This window comes from Gallinula chloropus (assembly GCF_964237585.1).
Source record: "Gallinula chloropus genome assembly, chromosome: 4".
Lineage (NCBI taxonomy): Eukaryota > Metazoa > Chordata > Aves > Gruiformes > Rallidae > Gallinula > Gallinula chloropus.
The window spans coordinates 78,431,125-78,450,534 of record NC_140088.1 but is presented as its reverse complement, the minus strand read 5'-3'; the positions used below and the strand labels follow the sequence as shown (position 1 = coordinate 78,450,534).

General features: G+C 39.2%; 1 protein-coding gene across 1 annotated transcript in view; it reads right to left on the bottom strand.

The window, feature by feature from the left end:
* The window catches only part of LOC311191168 (uncharacterized protein), a gene marked incomplete at its 5' end in the record, with an annotated part of 57,926 nt that overhangs the window by 3,868 nt on the left and 34,648 nt on the right, over window positions 1-19,410 (bottom strand). The window contains 5 exons of the mRNA XM_084263267.1: window positions 2,364-2,487; window positions 3,967-4,050; window positions 10,071-10,182; window positions 13,087-13,138; window positions 13,817-13,856. Coding sequence (XP_084119393.1) covers window positions 2,364-2,487; window positions 3,967-4,050; window positions 10,071-10,182; window positions 13,087-13,138; window positions 13,817-13,856 — 412 coding nt within the window. The remainder of the gene's footprint in view (window positions 1-2,363; window positions 2,488-3,966; window positions 4,051-10,070; window positions 10,183-13,086; window positions 13,139-13,816; window positions 13,857-19,410) is intronic.

Genomic DNA, 19,410 nt, shown 5'->3' with positions numbered 1-19,410 from the left:
TGAATTTCCTGTTAAAGCCACATGGAAATAACAAAAATTGCTTAGTGTATTTAAATCAAGTAAAAAATAGGAATCCTCTCATCACAAAAAAGCAGGAACTGAACCCATAAGCTAGAAGAGACATATTGTAAAGAAACAATTTTTTTCCACTCATAATAAATATACATGCCAAAAAAGAGTAACCTAGAAGCATCAGTATCCACATTTCTTCAGCATATAGTGAAAATATCCCTTAAGTAGTCAGCTGTCATTTATTATTTCTGATCTTTGGAATATTCTTAAAGGAAATAACCATATTTCACATGAAACTAGCACATTCTCACGACTGACCTAATATCACTAAGTGAAAAGTTTCTTGCTGTGTTTTAAGATTATCAGGTCTCAATTAATAAGAGGCTTGTACACAAGACACCAGATAACCTAATAGTAACAAAGAGCAAGATGGCTAAAAGGACAAAAACTTCCAACCCTTTGACATGCAGTATGATCATTTAGCTACTCATCTTCCTACAGCATCGATGCCATTTTTAATGATGGTACCAGTCCCCATTTAAGAAACTGGGAGTCCCTTTCTAAACTTTGAGCAAACTTCTATCTGAACATGACCATCTCTTCCTTACCCTCACTTAAATCGGTCTGATCTTTCATGCTGAGCTTATGCATCACTCCTATGCCCAAAACCCCCTGTGATTAACTGTTAACAAGGTACTCTAAACAAGGGGGGGGATATATATTTTAACCACTCAATTTAAATAAAGGAAATGAAGGAAAATGAAAGAGCAATGTAGCTCTTTATGACAGTTAAAACAACAACAACAAATTTAAAAGAAACTATACAATCTGAAGCACATGAGCATAATCCTTATAATCCTAAATATTTCCACAAAAGGATTTATTCTTTTTCCCCAGTAGTTTTTCAGTTCACGCACAGAGCTCCATTATCACATCATTAAAGGAAGCCAAACCCAGGAACAGATAATCTAATTAATCAAAATAAATTGGCTTCATCCAGACACAGTAAATTTGAACTTCTATTTATGAACATAAACAGCATTAAGGAACAACAATGAATCAGTTTCTAGAAGTATCATTAAGAGGCATGACATTCATTCTTCCCTTCTCTGCTCTATTTCATGGGAAACTCAATTACATTTCTTAGTATCACAATTTATTACATGGATTTGTTAGCACTTAGGAAACAGAGTGAAATCTGCACTGAGCTGCTTATGAAGACAAAAAATGGAACTTACAACTCAAAGATCAGGGGTTAAAATAACTCCAAACTCTGAGGTTTGAGCTGCACTTGACTCAAGCTCTTTGAACAAATAAAGAGACACTTACCAGCTGATGCATCACCCATGGAAATACATGATGATTTTAGCAGAATCTCCATATTTGCAGAATTACTGACTTTATCAAAATAGGTTTTAGAAAACTGAATGGTTTGTTGCAATATTAAGCTTTTGTTTTTAAAAAGAGACAGAGGTTTAGAATTTGCTGGCTAGACAAACTTAGGAAAATGAGCTCCATTAGCTCATGCTACGAGTGTGATATATGTCTTATTTGCAAATACCCAGAAAGGAGCCTGAACATCAGCTGAAGACTCCATGAAAACAAAGAAGTTACATATGTTGTCTACTGGTACAGAATATTATTTTGCATATGAATACCAGGTAAAAGCATCCAGTCTAGGACGTATTCTCTGTTTTAGAAAGCAAAATTATCTGTAGGGTTTTCTTTCTGTAAATTCTGCCTTGGCATATGGGGCAAAAAAGTGGACAAGAGTGGGGTGCTCAAAGGAATAATTTTTCTAAAATGAGTGAGTTTCATACAGATTGAAGTGTTTTGCAGAGATGGGGTTAGGATGAGGCACACTTCTGATGGCTGATCAGGTAAGTTTTGGCTCCAGCCTATTCTCTGGTGGTGGTTTAGGGATTTCAAACTCCCAGGTATGCAGTGGTTCTGAGGCTTAGGAAGCATCAGTTACTATGGCTCCTCAAGTCTCCAAATGGTTAAAAACCAACAGAAAGATACATTTCCTGAAGGACATTAGAAGTTATTTCTATTTGTAGAGACATTCTGTACTGGAACAAATCAAAAGGAGTAGTCCCAACACTAATACCCTAATTCTGGGAATGCCTTCACTAGATAGATTCACTGCCTTTGTCCACCTTCAGGAGAGCCCCAAATTCATGCTCTTTTTCTCCAATTATTGCTCAAGTTATATGGAAAAGCAAGGAAAGATACAATGTTGAATACAAAACACACGTTTTCAATCTTTATGTTAATATACATTAAGATAACTTCTGATACCATCATGTATCTACCATGCACAACTGTGGACTGAGCACCAAGCTACTCACCTTGTCACTAGCTCTTCTTCAGGTTTTTCTCGTTCTAAAAGGTGTTGGAAGTAATTCTCCAGAGCTTGAGATGTTAAAGTTTTCTTTAGGTATGGATAGTAGAGGGGATGCCGTGCTATCACACCTGTTAGGTATAACTGGTGTTAGTTGGAATAGGTGCTGTTAAAGTCAGTTTGTATTTATCCTTCCAAAACTGATTTGAGATCCTCCTCTAACTCAAACTGTACATGTGGATCCTCCTTAATGAGCTCCTGAATAAAAAACAATAGTATGCCAGCTTTCCCTCTGTCAGGGGAGAAGTAGTGTGGACCATAGCATGAAAGAATGCTCCCAGACTAAGTGATGATTGGACCTTTTGTGGCTGCAAACAGTCCCAGCCACTGAAAGATGTCTAAAGAACATCATCATCATCACAAGAAACAACCCAAAAGCAGTTCTCTTCCCCTGAACAGCTTGCAATACTTAGAGAAATAATCACAATTAACCATAACAAGGCATGATTGGTGACTGAAAGTTTGGTCCTTGCCCCACTCCTTGCATGAGATCCTGACATAAGTGTGAGAAGTCACGGTTACATTTTTATTGCTGTAAATGTGCTTTCATAAGCTTCAGGTAACTTTATGCTGAAGCTGAAGTTCCACAGCAGGATCAGGAAAGCAGATTTGTGTCACAGGGATCTTTGTATCTGTGGACTTCAAAGGTAAATTAGAGGTCAAGTTCATTGTTGTTATTGTTTCTCAACACTGTGGTAGTGTCTCTGTATCTGAGGAAATCTATTAGCTATGCATCATTCATGATTTGGCAATGCTACATTGCAGAAGTAGTTAGCCATGGGGAAGGAAGAAAAAAAAATAAATCAACATTCCTTCATTCTTCAACCCTAAAATGTTTCACTAACAAGGACAAGAAAACTATATTCCTAAGTATAAATGATCAAAACTCATCAGTTTTAGCATGACAGCTAATAGCAAATCAAATCCCAAACGCACCTTTAATTCATACTGAGCTTTGAACACCACACGCTCTCATCTTCCAACAAGAGAGCCAATTGTTGCATGCAGAAGTAAGGAATAGAAGGAATTATTAAACAATGCAAGAAGCAGCACAATCAACATAAAGAGACTGCACACTGAAACACACCATTTGGATTAACAACATAATAAAAACATTCTCTTACATGCAAGGACAACTTTAGTGCTTCCTGACACTGCAATGTTTTAGCCATTCACATTAGAATGGAGATGATCAGACAACCAAGAGTTCATACTACTTAACATACACATGCAGGAGTAGCAGCTAATGTGTAAAGGAAACCTTAAAAAGGCATTTCTTAACTTTGGGGAGCTTGACTTTACAACCCTAAACAAAGTTTTTTCTTTGTGGTATGACATGCAGGTATTTTTTCTTAGTATCTCAGACTTCAACAGCTGCTAAACAGAAAACTACAGATATCTCATTAGTAAAAATCCTTGGTTTAGAAACATTTTTTTCCTGTTTCAGCACATAGACAAAAAAAAAAAAGAAAATCCAGTGATATGACAGATTTAAAAAAATCAAGTAGAGCAAATCTTACATCACTTCAGAAAGCAAGAAAAAAAAGTACCTATGTTTGCAGAGTTGCCTTTGTCTCCACTTCTAGTATAGGCAAGGTCCTCTAAGCGGTAAGTATGGGGACCACTTGGCAGATCTACACAATAAAAAATGAATACATGTTAATGACAGCTATGAATTTGAAGAAGTAGCCATCATATTCAGGGCATACTTTCTGCAAAGCTTGTAGTACTCCTCAAAACATTTCTAAAGCTTTCTTCCCATAGGAACACCCAGAAAACCAAAAGAGGTGAGGCTGGGAGCCAAAAGTTACAAATTGATCCCTCCTACATCATCTCCAAAAGCCCTTTTACCTTTCTACAGCTGAACCTGTGCCAGACATATACTCTTCCACCACCTCTGAATACAGACATTCACCTTGGTCTTAGCAATATGGTATCTCTGAAGATGACATAGCAGCTACTTTTCACTTCTTGACAAGCTGACAGCTTTCGTTCTTTTGACACACATATCTCTGCTTCCAGTGCAGGTGGAAAATATAGTTACTGTCCTGTCAATTCTCTAATATCTATTTATTCTGATAATGTCTACAGAATTTATAAATCTTGAGTGTCTTCTCGGCATGTCTCGCCTTCATACACACTGTAGTAAGTTACTTATTCAGTTGCTTTAAAGAAACCCAAGTTTGTTTTTTCTAAATTACTGATTTTGTAAATATATCATTATTATGCAAGAAAAGGTCATAAACGCATGCTCTAGAGGAAGCAAATCTTAATTCAACTTGTCAATGTGTGACTATTTGACTTTCAAACAGAAAGACTGTTGAACTTCATCGAACAAAAGTTTATAGTCAGTATTATTTTTATCCATTTATCAGAAAAAAAGCAAACCCACTCCTGCTCAAATTCAGAAATTCTGTCTTGTGGGATCCATTAAGTTACACAGCACAGACCTCTTGCAGTTGTAGATTACTAAAAGTAGTGGGCTGTCACCATCTCGTTTGCTCCCCAATGCAAGAGATGAAGCACTCGCTTTACCAGCGAGTTTAAGTTACTCTCTGGGAGCAGCTTAACACTGAAACACAGAGCATAGGTTATATCCCAGTTCTCAAGCAGTGACAATCTAGCAACGTCCAGCCAGTTTTGCTTCTGACCCAACTTCCTTCCCCACGGCCCTTTCAGCTCACCAGGCATCCCTCGCTTTTCAGTCCCAGCATCTCCAGCACTCGCCTACCCTCCCGACTCACATGCAGACTGCTCTCCCACAGCTCCCCTTCTCCTCTGTCCGCACCCCCGCAGAGAAGCGGCCGCTCTCCCCCTCGCTGCCCCGGGACACCGGTAGGGGGAACATTCGGAGCAGAGAAGCGGAGCCCTCGCTTGGCGCTACAGCTCACGGCCTGCCACTGAGAACTGCAGCACGGCGGGTTAAACACGGCTGGATTTAAAGGAATAAAGGAGACCATCTTGTAAATCCATTATATGAAAATGCATCAGAACTTTTCTGTGTTGTTACTGCTTCTGCTGAGGATATCAACTATTGTGCTCACTTTGTGGGTTTGGTTTTAACTTTAGGGAGACCCACTCAGAATCACTAGGTTGGAAAAGACCTTTGAGATCATTGAGTCCAACTGTACCTGTCCACTACTAAACCATATCCCTGAGCACCTCACCTACCCCTCATTTAAACGCATTCAGGGATAGTGACTCAACCACCTCCCTGAGCAGCCTGTTCCAGTGCCTGACAACCCTTTTGGTGAAGAATTTTTTCTTAATGTCTAATCTGAACCTGCCCTGGTGCAGTTTGAGGCCATTCCCCCTCATCCTATCACCTTGTCATTTGGGTGAAAAGACCAACAACCACTTCTCTATAACCTCCTTTCAGGTAACTGTAGGCGGTGATAATACGGTCTCCCCTCAGCCTCCTCTCCTCCAGGATAAACAACCCCAGTTCCCTCAGACACTCCTTGTAAGGTTTGCCCTCCAGCCCCTTCACCAGCCCGGTTGCCCTTCTCTGGACACACTCCAGGGCCTCGATGTCTTTCTTGTAGTGAGGGTCAGTACTCGAGGTGTGGCCTCACCAATGCCAAGTACAGGGGCACAATCACTTCCCTGGACCTGCTCATTCTTTCTGATAAAAGCCAGGATGCCATTAGCCTTCTTGGCCACCTGGGCACACTGCTGACTCATATTCAGTCAGCAGTCAACCAACACCCCCAGGGCCTTCTCCATCAGGCAGCTTTATAGCCCGTCTTCCCCAGGCCTGTAGCGCTTCACAGGGTTATGTCCCATGTGCAGGATTCTGCACTTGGCCTTGTTGAACCTCATTCCATTGGTCTCAGCCCATCAATCCAGCCCATTCAGAGCCCTCTGAAGATCCTTCCTACCCTCACGAAGATCAACACTTCCTCCCAGCTTCACATTGTCCACAAACATTCAATCCCTTCATCCAGGCCATTGATAAAGACATTGAACAGAACTGGACCCAGGACTGAGCCCTGGGGGACGCCACTCATGACTGGCCTTCAGCTGGATTTTGTTCCATTCACCACCACCCTTTGGGCCCGGCCATCCAGCCAGCTTTTTACCCAACAGAGGCTGCACCTGTCCAGGCCAGCGGCAGCCATTTTCTCAAGCAGAATGCTGTGAGACACAGTGTCAAAGGCTGTGCTGAAGTCAAGGTACACTACATCCACAGCCTTTCCCTAATCCACTAAACAAGTCACCTTGTCATGGAAGGTGATCAGGTTCGTTGGGCAGGACCTGCCTTTCATAAACCCATGTTGACTGGGCCTGATCCCTCAGTTGTCATGCATGTGCTGTGTGGTAGCACTCAAGATGACTCATTCCATGATCTTCCCTGGCACTGAGGTCAGACTGATAGGCCTGTAGTTTCCTGGATCTGCCCTCTGACCCTTCTTATACATGGGTGTAACATCTGCCAGCCTCCAGTCATGTGGCACTTCCCCACTCAGCCAGGACTGCTGGTAGATGATGGAAAGGGGTGTGGCAAATAAAGATGTGATGCTGTAAATGCTGGCTAAATGCAGACTGTATTTAGACGTATAACTGTACTGATTTAAATTCACCCTCAAGATACAAGTGAATGTTTAAATTATACTTAAGAACAAAATTAATGTTGTGGTAAGTTTAATTTAAATCACACTTTAAGCGCCCCTACTATTAAGTCAGAAGTAGATACACACTCCATGAACTGCATCAGGTGGTCAGGTAACATTACCTCCAACTCCCTCCTGCCTTACAGTGCTGACTCCTCAAGCATAAGTCAGGCTGACCTGAAAAGCTCTAGCAAAGCTGGGTAACAAACTATGTCCAAATCCTACTGCCTGCAGTTTTCACTGTCCCTATCAGAAAGAGAGGCTGCAAGTCTTGGGCAGTGACAGCTGGACAGATCCCAAAAGTCCGTTTGGGTATGGGGTGGGAGATACTGTCGATGACAAAAAGGCCTCTTTGCAGCATGACACAGTGTGCATCTTAGCTCATGGTACTCATTTGGTTTAAGCAGATCAGGCAACAGAGGAGTGACTTCGCTGTCACATTTGAATGGCAATAACAGGAAAACCAGTAATGAATAACCAGCGCTCACCACAGCAACCTCTTCTACTGGCACAGCTCAATCAGAAAGAAAACATCAACCCACACCTCAAAAAACAACCTACCAGTGTTAAACTGCTTTCATGGAGACCTAAAAGTTTTACAACGTGTTACTGTCAAAGATGAGCTGGAAGAGTGATTACAGTTTAGTCGGGCACAGCAGTTCTTCATTGATACCAAGTCATGGTAGTATGAAATTTCAAATAGTGAAAGCATACAATGAAAGAGTTGACACAGGAGGTTTGCTTTGAGCTTGATGCCCTTTTCCGTGTTCACTCCATGAAAGATGCAAGCAAAAATATGCCATGAAGCTTTTCAGAAAATGCAAATATAATTAACTACCAAACCATATTTTTGATTAAACTCTCCATTGGGAGAGGATCTCAAAATAAGTCCAGCTAACACTCGTGGTTCATTTTGGAAACAGACCACCACACTTCACATGCCACAGAAATCACAGTCTTTTTAATAATTTAATTCAGTCCACAGTTCAAGAAGAAACATCCCGCTTCTTCAAAAGGTTGAACTATGACAATGTTTAAACCGTATAAGCTGTAGAAGTCTTTCCTCCATCAGACATTTTACATAGACAGCCTCCTTTTAAACAAACCCAGTTCAAGACAGTGTTCTGGTGTTCTCATTTATTATTACCCTAATTGATTTATCTTTCATGATCTGTTTATCAGGAAATTGTTTTCTTTTAATAAACATCTTAAACAAATCTACGAAAGAATTCCCTTCAAAGCTAGGGCAAATGGTAAATTCAAATTCCACCCTCCCAGAACCACATCTAGCAGCATTTTCTAAATCCATTTTCACATATTTCTCTTATCTATTCAAAGACAACTAACAGTCCCTCACACTTGAGATAACCATGAAACTAAGGAAAATACTTCCCCCCCTCTTTACTAAATGCTGACAGAATGTGTTTTAGCAGAAGTTACTCCTTTTACAGTCTAACCCATTTGCCCATTTCACATCCATGCTGTCCATGCGTTAAGCCACAGAAGTAGGTAAGTATTTAGTCATACACAGAAAACATTGCTATTTACAACTAAGGACAAGAGTTTAGAGACCCTTCTCGGGAAAAAGAACCAGAGGAGCTCTTCTGTCCCTCAGGTGGCAATGGGAAGTCTAATATTTTTTTGTTTCTCCAATATTTAGCATTTTAGTCACCTTGAAAAAAATACCAGTACCTTTGCTAACCCCTTTAAACAGAACAGTGGCCTCCTATTCCTTCATTTGCCCAGTTTGATGATGTAAATGCCCCACTGCCCTCCTGGGAACTCCCAGGTATCAGAGATTTTGGTGTGACGTTTGATTTGCAACAGCCATGAAGGCTGAAAACATACTGAAGAGTAACTTGTTTCTGTGCCACCCACAAATCCCTGCATTGAAGAGATATTTTAATAGATGAGGAAAATGAACTCATACAGGGCATTCAGACATCTAGTACCAGTGACTTTCAAATGGCAAATAGTCATACATATATTTAAAAAATTCTCTCTACAAGATACAGAACATTTTATAGTAACATATAATTAGCCTTTACATTATTCCATTACCAGTTTTGAGAAATACTACTCACCTACACCTGGAAGTCACAATAAATCTTAACATATTAGTGCCTTTATCACATTGATTTTTCAAGTGCACACAGACTTAAACACCTTAATTACTCTTTCAGCATTAGTATTACTAATGCTTTAACAATCTTTTTGTACAGCTTTAGATTTGAAAATTTCTTTCCACAGCTATAAATTAATTCTCTCATTTCTCTCACGAGTAAGAATAAGGTACAGACTCTGTTTGGACCAAAACAGAAGTGTGCTATACGTTAAGAAACACTGCATATAGTTCTGCCATTAGAAAGAACATAAAAATCTTCAAATGTCTAGCACTTTCAGTAATCCATAACCTAGCTCCTAGCTTTTATGAACAAATCTGAACATTTCCTTTTCATTGCAGACATCCTGGCCTGCTCCATTCAGAAGCTCATTTGTTTGCTATTCTCAAGCTTCTTTTCTTTCTTCAGAGAATTTGATTACACAAATCTGAACAGCAACCCAGGAATTACCATGCTGGATCATTAGCCTAGTGTGCTTTCTTTAAAAGTCACCAGGTTCCAGGTTGATGCCATTCTTACTCATTTTATGAAGGCTGCCATATCAAATAGGGCCAAGCTTTAGTTATGTAAATGCTAAGTATTATTCTGTAAGTCTGTCTTCAGTTCTGAATGCAGCTATTTTGATGTAAAATAAACCAAACTATTTCCAGGATTACAAAGTAAGATTGTGGTATACATTGAAACCATGCTTTAATGCAAAGCCATTCAAGTGTCTTCAGTTGTGTTTAAGACTCAGGGTTTTTTAGTAAAAATCCACTTGCTTGCTATAGACTTAATACCTTTTATACTACACATCCCTCTAAGAAAAAGCAGCTTTTAAGTCTTAAAAATATGAAAAGGTACAATATATTTCACAAACTAATTTTTCCAGAACAGAGACAGCGAATGATACATTCACAAGTAAAAAGAGGAACATACCTTTCAATTCACTGCTTATCTTAGGTGGATCAAATGAAACCACTTCATCTGATGTAAATGTGAGATCCTCCTCAAATGACTCAACATGTTGCCCATTTAAAAATAAGTTGATCTGGAAAAAACACATGCATGTTCAAACTGCCAAATCAGAAATCCAGTGCAATATGAGAAATGTGCTTTATTTGTTCAAAGTATTGATTTGGCATATTTTCAGGGTAAAATAGTGTCCCTCTCAAGTCACAACAATGGTCCATTACACACCTGAAAGAAATATTTATGCAGAGAAAAAATAAAAAGTACAGAAATCAAAGAAAAGCTCTAGCATTTTTTTTTTGTTTTGTTTTAAATGAAGACAAATCTCTCTTTCCATCTCCCAGTATACACAGCAGCACCACATGGAATTTGTGTCACAGCCCTGGACAGTTGGATCCCAAAACCTGAAAGCTTCCAGTTCTTCCATAAGCCCCTTCACTGTCCCTGTTTATGACAGGCTTCTCTTTGGATGCTAAATTAATCTTTAAATAAATTTTGTGAAAACAGCCTATAAAAATAAATATTGATATTCTGGGTTTATGTGGAGATGAAAAAAAATGCCATGCTGTTCTCATCTGGCATGATGAGCTGTCTTTACCTCCACCACCGAAGAGTTCTGAAAAAATACAGTCAAGTCTGATTTTTCATTACCTCGTGGGGCTGTTCACTTCAGATGTAAGTAAAAGGTTTCTTTGGCTAAATAGCACAGCACAACCATCTAGAAAAAATTCACTGCATCCATTTCATCAGCACTGGAGGACTCCTAGTACTAAAGACTCAGTCATCCAACCAGGTTACACTGCTGCAGCAAAAAACATACACCAACTGAGCTGCAGCACTTACCAGGTACAGCTGTCAATAGATGGAAGGTAATTGTATTCATCTTAGCCCTCTAAATTTGTTCTCAGAGAATAGCTAACACTGACAAAGGCCTCCAATGTTTATGCAAGAGGAAAAAATAAAAACATTTCAGAAGAGCAGCTCTTGCCTTCAGTAGATTTCCTAGCATTTCTATCCCTAGGGAAAGTTTTCAGGTTGTTTTTTAAATATGAAGAAAACATGGGAAGTACCTACTGTTTGCACTGTAAACCCACTGGTGATCTATGATTAAAAATGAGGACAATTGCATAAGAGCAGCTGAAACAACAAATGAGATACTGAATCTAAACTGACACCCAGGAAAGTGTTATCAAACACAAAACAAAAGAACCCACTGTGGCAACGTCAACGTATCTGAAAATCTCCTTACAGAGTTTTTTCCAGTTTGAGGTCAAATGCTGGACCTGAGCAACTGGACTCTTTGTAACTGAACTTCCAGTTGAGGAAAGCAGTTAATTCATACCTCCCTTACTCTAATCTCTAGCTTGACCCCTGCTGTTAAATACATGGCTAAAACTTTGAATCAAGGACTTTGATCACTTACACCACACTTATTTACATAACCTTAAATATTACTGCAGTACAACAGTGGTAGGTCACAAGGCATTGTTAGTAGCCTGTCAGTTCATTCATCAGGTTAGCTACCTTGAGCAAGGATTTCGATTTTCTGTATTACAAAGAGCAGATGAGACACTGCTTGCTTTCCCTGCTACATTCTGTTACTATTTTACCTCAAGAGCATTTTACCAAGTCTGGAACACAGACTTACTAATTAGTAAGTTTACATTTAATTTGATGAACAAAACAGTGCTAGGCTAAACTTCCACAAAGATAATAATTTTATATTAAACTTGGAAAAGACAACCCATTTGTATAAAGGGAAATATAAATAACAATAAAAATAAGTACTTGAGCTTCTTTAAATGACAAGAAGGGTGAGGGTGTTTCTAATGGTTTCCACTATGCAGAGTTTATGGTTTTAATAACTAAGTAGCATCTTCTCTGTAAGATTATTCCTATATTATTTCCCAATAATACAGAGCATGACTCAAATACGTAACATTTATGCAACTTGTGCTAAGCACTGTATGCATGTTAAAAAGTAAACAGTCTTCTGAAATTATTAGAACATTTAAATTGATTACTGAGAATTGTTTTACAGAGTTATTTTTTTAATCAATTGGGGTTTGTTTGGTTGTTTTTTTTCTCTCTTTCTCCTTCCTCCCTTCCACTCACTGCGCTCATGAAGCCCTCACCACCAGCCTGTCACATTACGTGTGGTCTAACAAAGCCCCATGTTCTGGCCTTTGGCCACTTTCTTGATTGGGAATAAGCAAGAAAGTTGTTACTGAGAAGCATTATTATTAGGATGCTTTGACATGAGATGAATGCTAAAAGCCAGGTAAAAGCCTTAGAAAAAGAAGGGCATATATGTCCTTTTGGCTGCAGTCTCCAAAGGATGCATTAAGTCTGTGATGCCATTCAAAAAGCAGAGATCAGTACTGAAAGATCCAAACATCATATGTTTTCAGTAAGACCAGTTTCTTCAAGTTAATCTTGAAGACTTCAAGCTACACAGAGATACATGCCTGGTGGAAAAGTAGCAAGGCTCTAGCTCAATGTTACATCTTACGCCGATTTCTCACCTAGGACTGCCTCGTCACCTGATCCACAACCTCTGAACCACAACTATTATTACACAAGTCAGAAGACATGTTCAGGCTCATAAGATTAATGTCCAACTCTATGAACACTCAATTGCTTCCTCTTTAAAGAGGGATCATTAAGTTTCAAAAAATGTACTATCTTCATAAGAGCTCTTCTCCAGTGCTGTAGAAATACAATTCTAGGAACCTGAAAAGAGAAGTTCAGTTTTGATGCAAGATATTTCAAAATTCTCAGCACTGAAAACGAAAGGTTGGCAAGTTCAACTGTAGTAAGACATTCTATATTATTAACATTAGTCTCTCACAGTATTTTTAATGAAAGCCACCAGAATACTTTGCAGATTAAGGATTCAAAGTCACTGAAAAAAGAAGGTCAGAGTCAGCAGAATTTTTCAAATTAATTCAAAGAGAAAAGAGCAGACTTTAAGAAGTCTTACCTGAACATTGCTTTTAGGATAATGGAAGAAAAATGGCTTCAAGACTGGAGACCTAGACACACAAGACAAAATGCATTAAGTGCATTTAACCAGAAATTAGTGGAAGTGTTGGATCATACATCTTCAGACTATTTGTACACCAGACAAGCACTTGAGAAATTAAACACTGTTTAGCCATTATTAGCAATGGTTTTCTAAACAATTGGGGTAAACCTGAGAAGTGTCAAAACTCCTTGTTTTATTAAGAAAGTAAGATTTTATTAAAAAAAAAAAAACCCACACATGAAAGCTTCATAGGAACTGGGACATCTGACCTCACATTTCTAGGTGTAATGGGCTGCTACAGACATAGGTTTGCTGTGCCCATATTCCAAACTAGGAGCTACAAGAGAAACCTGGTTCAGAAGTCTGCATGTACTGGCACATACTTGAGCTACTGCCCTGCCATAAAGTCATATTTAGAAATCTCCCTACAACTCATTAAGCAAATACTGTTACAAACTGGTCAGAGACTTAAATTAACTCATAAGTCAGTAACTCAGTAAGGAACCTCACTATATGCATACATATCTTGTAGCACTTGCTACTACCTTGCTGTAAGTTAAGAATAGTGTGCAACAGAAAGGCCAGTTGCTTCTGTGGTCGCTGTTTCAAGGTGAGGAAGCTTGTGAGGGTGAGTGGTAGGCACATTAACATCACACATTGCAACAATGATTAGGAGTTCACTTACACTCTGGGGCGCCCTCCAACAACTCCAGTGAGGCCAGGTGCTGGAAATGAAAAATGAAATTCACAAAAGAAATGTTAAAGCCATCCTTAAAACACTGAAACTCACAGCTTACCATAGCGTGAATCATTCCTATAATGCACACTTGAGAAATGCTTGGAAAAATATCTAGCAAATTATGTGTGGTCTTAAAAATTAATAAAACTGAACATCTTATGACAGCTAAAGGCAGAACATGTACAAGGTACTCTGAATTTTAAGAAAAAGAATTGTGTGAAAACATAAAAATAAATTAAATCTTGAGGTTCTTCTTACAAATATTTTTTTTAAAATCAGTGTCAGTCAGGCAATACAGTTGATAGAAAAAGAACTTGGCTCTGGGTTTTCTGTTGCTTTATTTACTTTTAAAGAGAGCAGAGAAACAATTCTGACCTGAAACAGTTTGTTTTGGTACTTGTTCAGTGTAACTTTGCTTCTTACAGTAACTGTTTCAGATTAACTTGCATCTCTCACACCTCCACTTTTTTTTTTTTGAAGGTGCTGGGTACTGCTGATTCCATGGTCTCTGTGATTTAGGTAACTCATAATCCCATGTTTGCACTGCGCCAGCACTGTGATTAGACTCTTGTTTATTCTCAGTATCAGGTTGCCAGGCTTTGCAACCATTAAACCCACCCACCCCAAGTCAGTATTTCCAAAAGAAACAGTTCTCCTCTCCTTATCCTGAGAGTTGCCTCTCACCCCTATTTCTGGCATGGACAACATGCCTACACAATACATCAGAGCTCCGCAGAGTATTGCAGGGGAAATGCACACATTAAATCAGTCCAGGAACTCACCATTGTGTTAAACAGTCCCTTAAAAACAAGTGCTGTGGAAAGCTGCCCACATTGCATATTCACCCAAGTTAATCCTAGCTAAAATGGCTTCATACTTCCTCCAGGTGTGAATTCTCTGTCTGTGCTTCAGACTAAGAGCCATATAAACTGTGCTGTTCTGGAGAGCAGCTCACACTGATAACCTCTAATTCCCAGCAGGCTGTTCTAGTTTGCATTCAGTGCCTTTGTAATATGAGGGGATGCCAGTAGCAGCACGGATGGTACAACACAGCATAGATTACAGTCTTGCTATATTCAGGTTCACTGAAAGTGATTTCCTTGAGACAGTGGTTACCAAGGTGTTTAATGAAGTTTTCAAAGAGGGATGCTGTCATGTAGCCCTTTCCTTGATCACATGGCTCTAATCGGAGGCACAATTGGAATCAGCAAAATTAAAACTCAGCATACATCTGAATGACTGATAGAGATGGTAATTACAGTAAACAAAGTTAGGGAAGAGGTCTTTTTCCCTAAGGCTAGTCCATAATTAAAGCGTGGACAGTGTGCTAGTTAATATTATGTGCTACTTGCACACTCTTAACTAATTCACAAGACTAGACTTCACTAACTATATTTTTAGCCAGAGGCTAAAAAACCAAGCACGCCAACCTCAAAACACAGCAGACTTTAGAAGGTGCTACAGTTGACAGTAATTTGAAGGGATAGGGGGTGTTAGCATTAGCTACATCTTTCTCCAAAAAGGCCTGATTTTTTTGTAGTGCACAAAAAAAGAATGGCTTCAACAACACCACACCCAACCTTCCCCCCCCAAAAAAGCCATGAATAACCACCTCCCTACCCAATAAATTCTCCTGCAAAAAATGTGGTAGTGGGTAGAATGTGAAAGAATCCCTTACCTTGGCCTTACAGTTTTAAATAGCCTTGGGCTGAATCTTCCCCTGCACCATTCCCCATGCACTCATTTAAGCAGAAAATTGCCATTGCCCATTGAAACAACTGCTGTTATTTACTGAATTATGCGCCTAATTTGTTTATTTAGGTTGCTGGGGGAGGGTGCTGGCTATGGTAAGGTCATGTTGAAAATATAGGTTCGAAAAGTTAATTTAAATTATCTGTGGATTGTCACATGGCTCACTTCCTGCTAGGCAGTTGAACTGCTCATTAAGGATACCAGATTTTGCTCTGACATCAGTTTCAACTTCCTGAAAGCTCTGAAAGAAAGCTCTTCACTTGCCTGCTCTCACAATGGGAACTTGGCTCCTACAACAAAGCAGTTCTCTAAACACTGACAAGAAAACAATCCATCTAAGAGCAACCACTGCTCACACCTCAAGGCTATGAGAAGCTTCTACAGTTGCCTGCTATTACTAGTCTTGCAGGATTCTCCAGCATAGGCTACTGTAACAGCAGCTAGGTCTCTGGAGATACTACTGTTACCCCTGCACCTAGGCACAACTGCAAAGCTACACCTATATATCCAGTTACAACATTATTAGTTTCTATCTTACAATTATCCAATTGATTATTTATGCTAGCATAAGTAAGATGAGAGCATTTTTAAGTACAAATTAAAATTTTATCTATAGGCAATTCCTATTTAGACTTCAGGCAGAGGAGATGAAGCAAACCCTAAGCAGGGGTTTGTTATTTCTGTGACCAGCACTAGAGCACAACACCTCACCACAACCTCAGGCTCCGATTCCCTTCGCATTTCTCCAGTAAAGGTGAAAGGCAGCAGTGAAAGGTGAAGCACAACCAAGCAAAAGTGGGCTTTGTCACTGTGGCCACACCTACTTCTACTAAGTTAACTGTCATCTCCCTAGAACAACTGTTGGTCCAAAATGTCTTTGTTAACGAGATCTACTCATGACCCACTTTATGCTTACTTTGCACTGCTTGCTTAAATATCTGTGCAGATACCCTCCCTCCCTTATTTCTGGAAGAAGGAATCTTTAACTACAATGACATGAATAATTGGTCATACTTGTAAGGAGTATCAATCAGGCTGTGGTACCAAGTCAGTAAGATTATTGGCTGAATTGAAGGTGTTTATGATCTTTCCCTGGAAACTCTACACAACTTTGTCTTCAGAGCAACATGCTTTAGTCCCCTGAAGCAGATAAAGTACAACTAAGCACAGTATCATCTTATTTCCCACCAGTAACCCCCCAGAACAAGTTGTTCCACTTCCAAGTTGACAAAAAACCTCACCACCACTATCTGCCAGCTTCCCTGCCTCAGGATGTCACAAAACGGATACATTGCAAAAGGAGTTGCATTCCTTGATGTTGCAGACCTTTCTTTCAATCTATGTGTTATGTTCACCCATAGGTACATTATTTGCCTGATGTAATCATCATATTGAATATCCTACTTACTTTGCTAAGTGTATATGATCCAAAAGTCCACTACTTCTGAGAATGTTTTCCCTTGTAGTGCCTGAGGACCTACCCTGGTAACTACAAATTCTCCAGGTGACTGGGCATTTAAAAGCAATGAGTATTACACCACTTGATTTCATTAACTCCCAAATATATGGCATGACTGGAGAAAGGTCAGGCAGTAAGTCCACTAAATTTACTTCCTTCTAGGTAACCAAGCTTTGGTATAGGACCCTTCCTTTGGATTCTGTGCTTAAAGGTCTGAGTCTACACTGACTTCAGAAAACAAAGAATAAATTATTATTTAGCAAGTGCTTTTCTCAAACTGCACAACTCTTCACACAGCCTTAACCTGTCTTTTAATCCTATGACTCTTCCCCGTAGCCTACTTTCAGTATCCCCCACTGGCAGCCCAATTACCTTAAAAAGAAAAGCCATCATTCTCTGTGCATACAAATATGTATATTTGCCAGATTTTTTCCTTACATTCACAGCACACCCAAATTTCACCCTAATCTGCAGGATGGGGAAGAATCTTTAGGAAATCAAAGCATACTAGTACCCTACAACTCCCCCCACCTTTGATCTGGCAACAGCGTTGTGACAGATGTGTATGTAGATAATACAAGAAGCCCACTCAAGATACACTCCTTGATACAGCAGTTCCACTGTTTGATTCACCACATATTTCTCCTTCCCCAATCCTACAAACTCAACTAAAGGATCAACTTGCAAATATCAACACTTTTAAAGCTCATCTTTCCCTGAAAATACATACATATCTATATATATATATAAAGGTTTCTGGTTAAGTTTCATGAGCAGTGGTAACAGGCAAACAAAAGTACTGGGAAAACCAATGCTGCTTCTGGTTGGGACTGTCACAGCTTCCCCCTTCTTCATCCTTTCTTGCTCATGCTTCTCTTCTCCCCTACACCAGCCCTGGTGTTCACATAAGCATTTCAGGGACTGGACCCACTGAAAACCAGCACTGACAAAACAAATGCTTAAGACCAGCCCAAGCAAGCATGCATTTCAATGTGTAGAACCACCTTGTTCTACTATGTTATAATCTATGCCATAGCAGGAAAAGCTCCAGTTGGAACCTGCAATTCACCTACAAGGTGCAAATTCCCAGTAAAACAAGCTTCAGTCCATCCAGCTCTCAATTCCCTACTGCATTTTCTAATGGTGGGAGCACCTTATGTTTTGTGTCCTTACTAGTTCCTGTTCAAAACCTACCTTAATGGCCACATTCAATTTGGTCTTATTACTTCTTATTCTTCAGTCCACTTCTGTCAGAAAGTAATTATTATTTCTACACAAATCTGTACATTTTTTCAGAACAAAACCTTATGCAATATAAAAGAAGAAAGATGCTATACTGCCTGAAATGTTTTGTAAAATGTTTTGGTGTAAAAAAGCACGAGAAAGCTCCGGGACCAGTAGAAATGTAAAACACTTCAAGTACATTAAATTCAACAGGTGACACTTCTTTCTTTGAAACTTCACTGAGTTACAAAATACAATGATGTCTCCTGCTCACCATTTACAGCACTGGACACTAAATGGTTTGCCATGTACATTTATGGTGACTAAACCAGCTCAACCAAAAGGTTATTAATCTGTTTACTACACAGTCTAAGGAATGCTATGTTATATTTGTATATAAAACAGACAAAGAAGTCTACTTCTCAAGCATTATTTTTTAGGTGATCCAAGGAGACAACTCAAATCCAATGTTCTTACAGTAGAGTTTAAGAGAAGTACAAAATACATACATCCTTTGTTTACAGGGGTCATTTATACAATCTCAGTTATTCTATCTATGTTCTTTGAATACAGCAGATTCTTTTTTTTTTTTGAGAATAATATTGCAGAAGATAAACTGGGGGCTGCACTAAATTGTTGCAACAAGGGCATTTCTGGAAGTATCTTCCAACACACTTAGGAGATCAGTCATAATATTTACATGTACTCAAGCACTTTAAAATCTCAAGTGCTATTAACCAGCTGTCATCTTAGTGTCAAACTCCGGTCATTTTAATGTGAAGTAAGGGTCAGCACATGATTTTAGCTCTTAGTAAAACATTTCTTAGCTACTGAACCCCTATTAAACTATAAATGTCACTTTCCCACAGCAAAGCTCTTCTTAAGCCTCTTCTACATTGTATTTTATAAAGAATAAAATATCTGAAATTTTAAAAAATAATAAGTTGTGTTGATGCAGTGTACTTCAGAGCTAAGCAAATGGCTGATTAGATATGTACTATGTATACCATGAAGACATTTTCACTGAGTGGTACAAACCTGGCCTGTGGTTGCTAGCTTTTGTGAAGTGAGGTTGAATTTCGATAGACTGGGCAATGCAGAACTG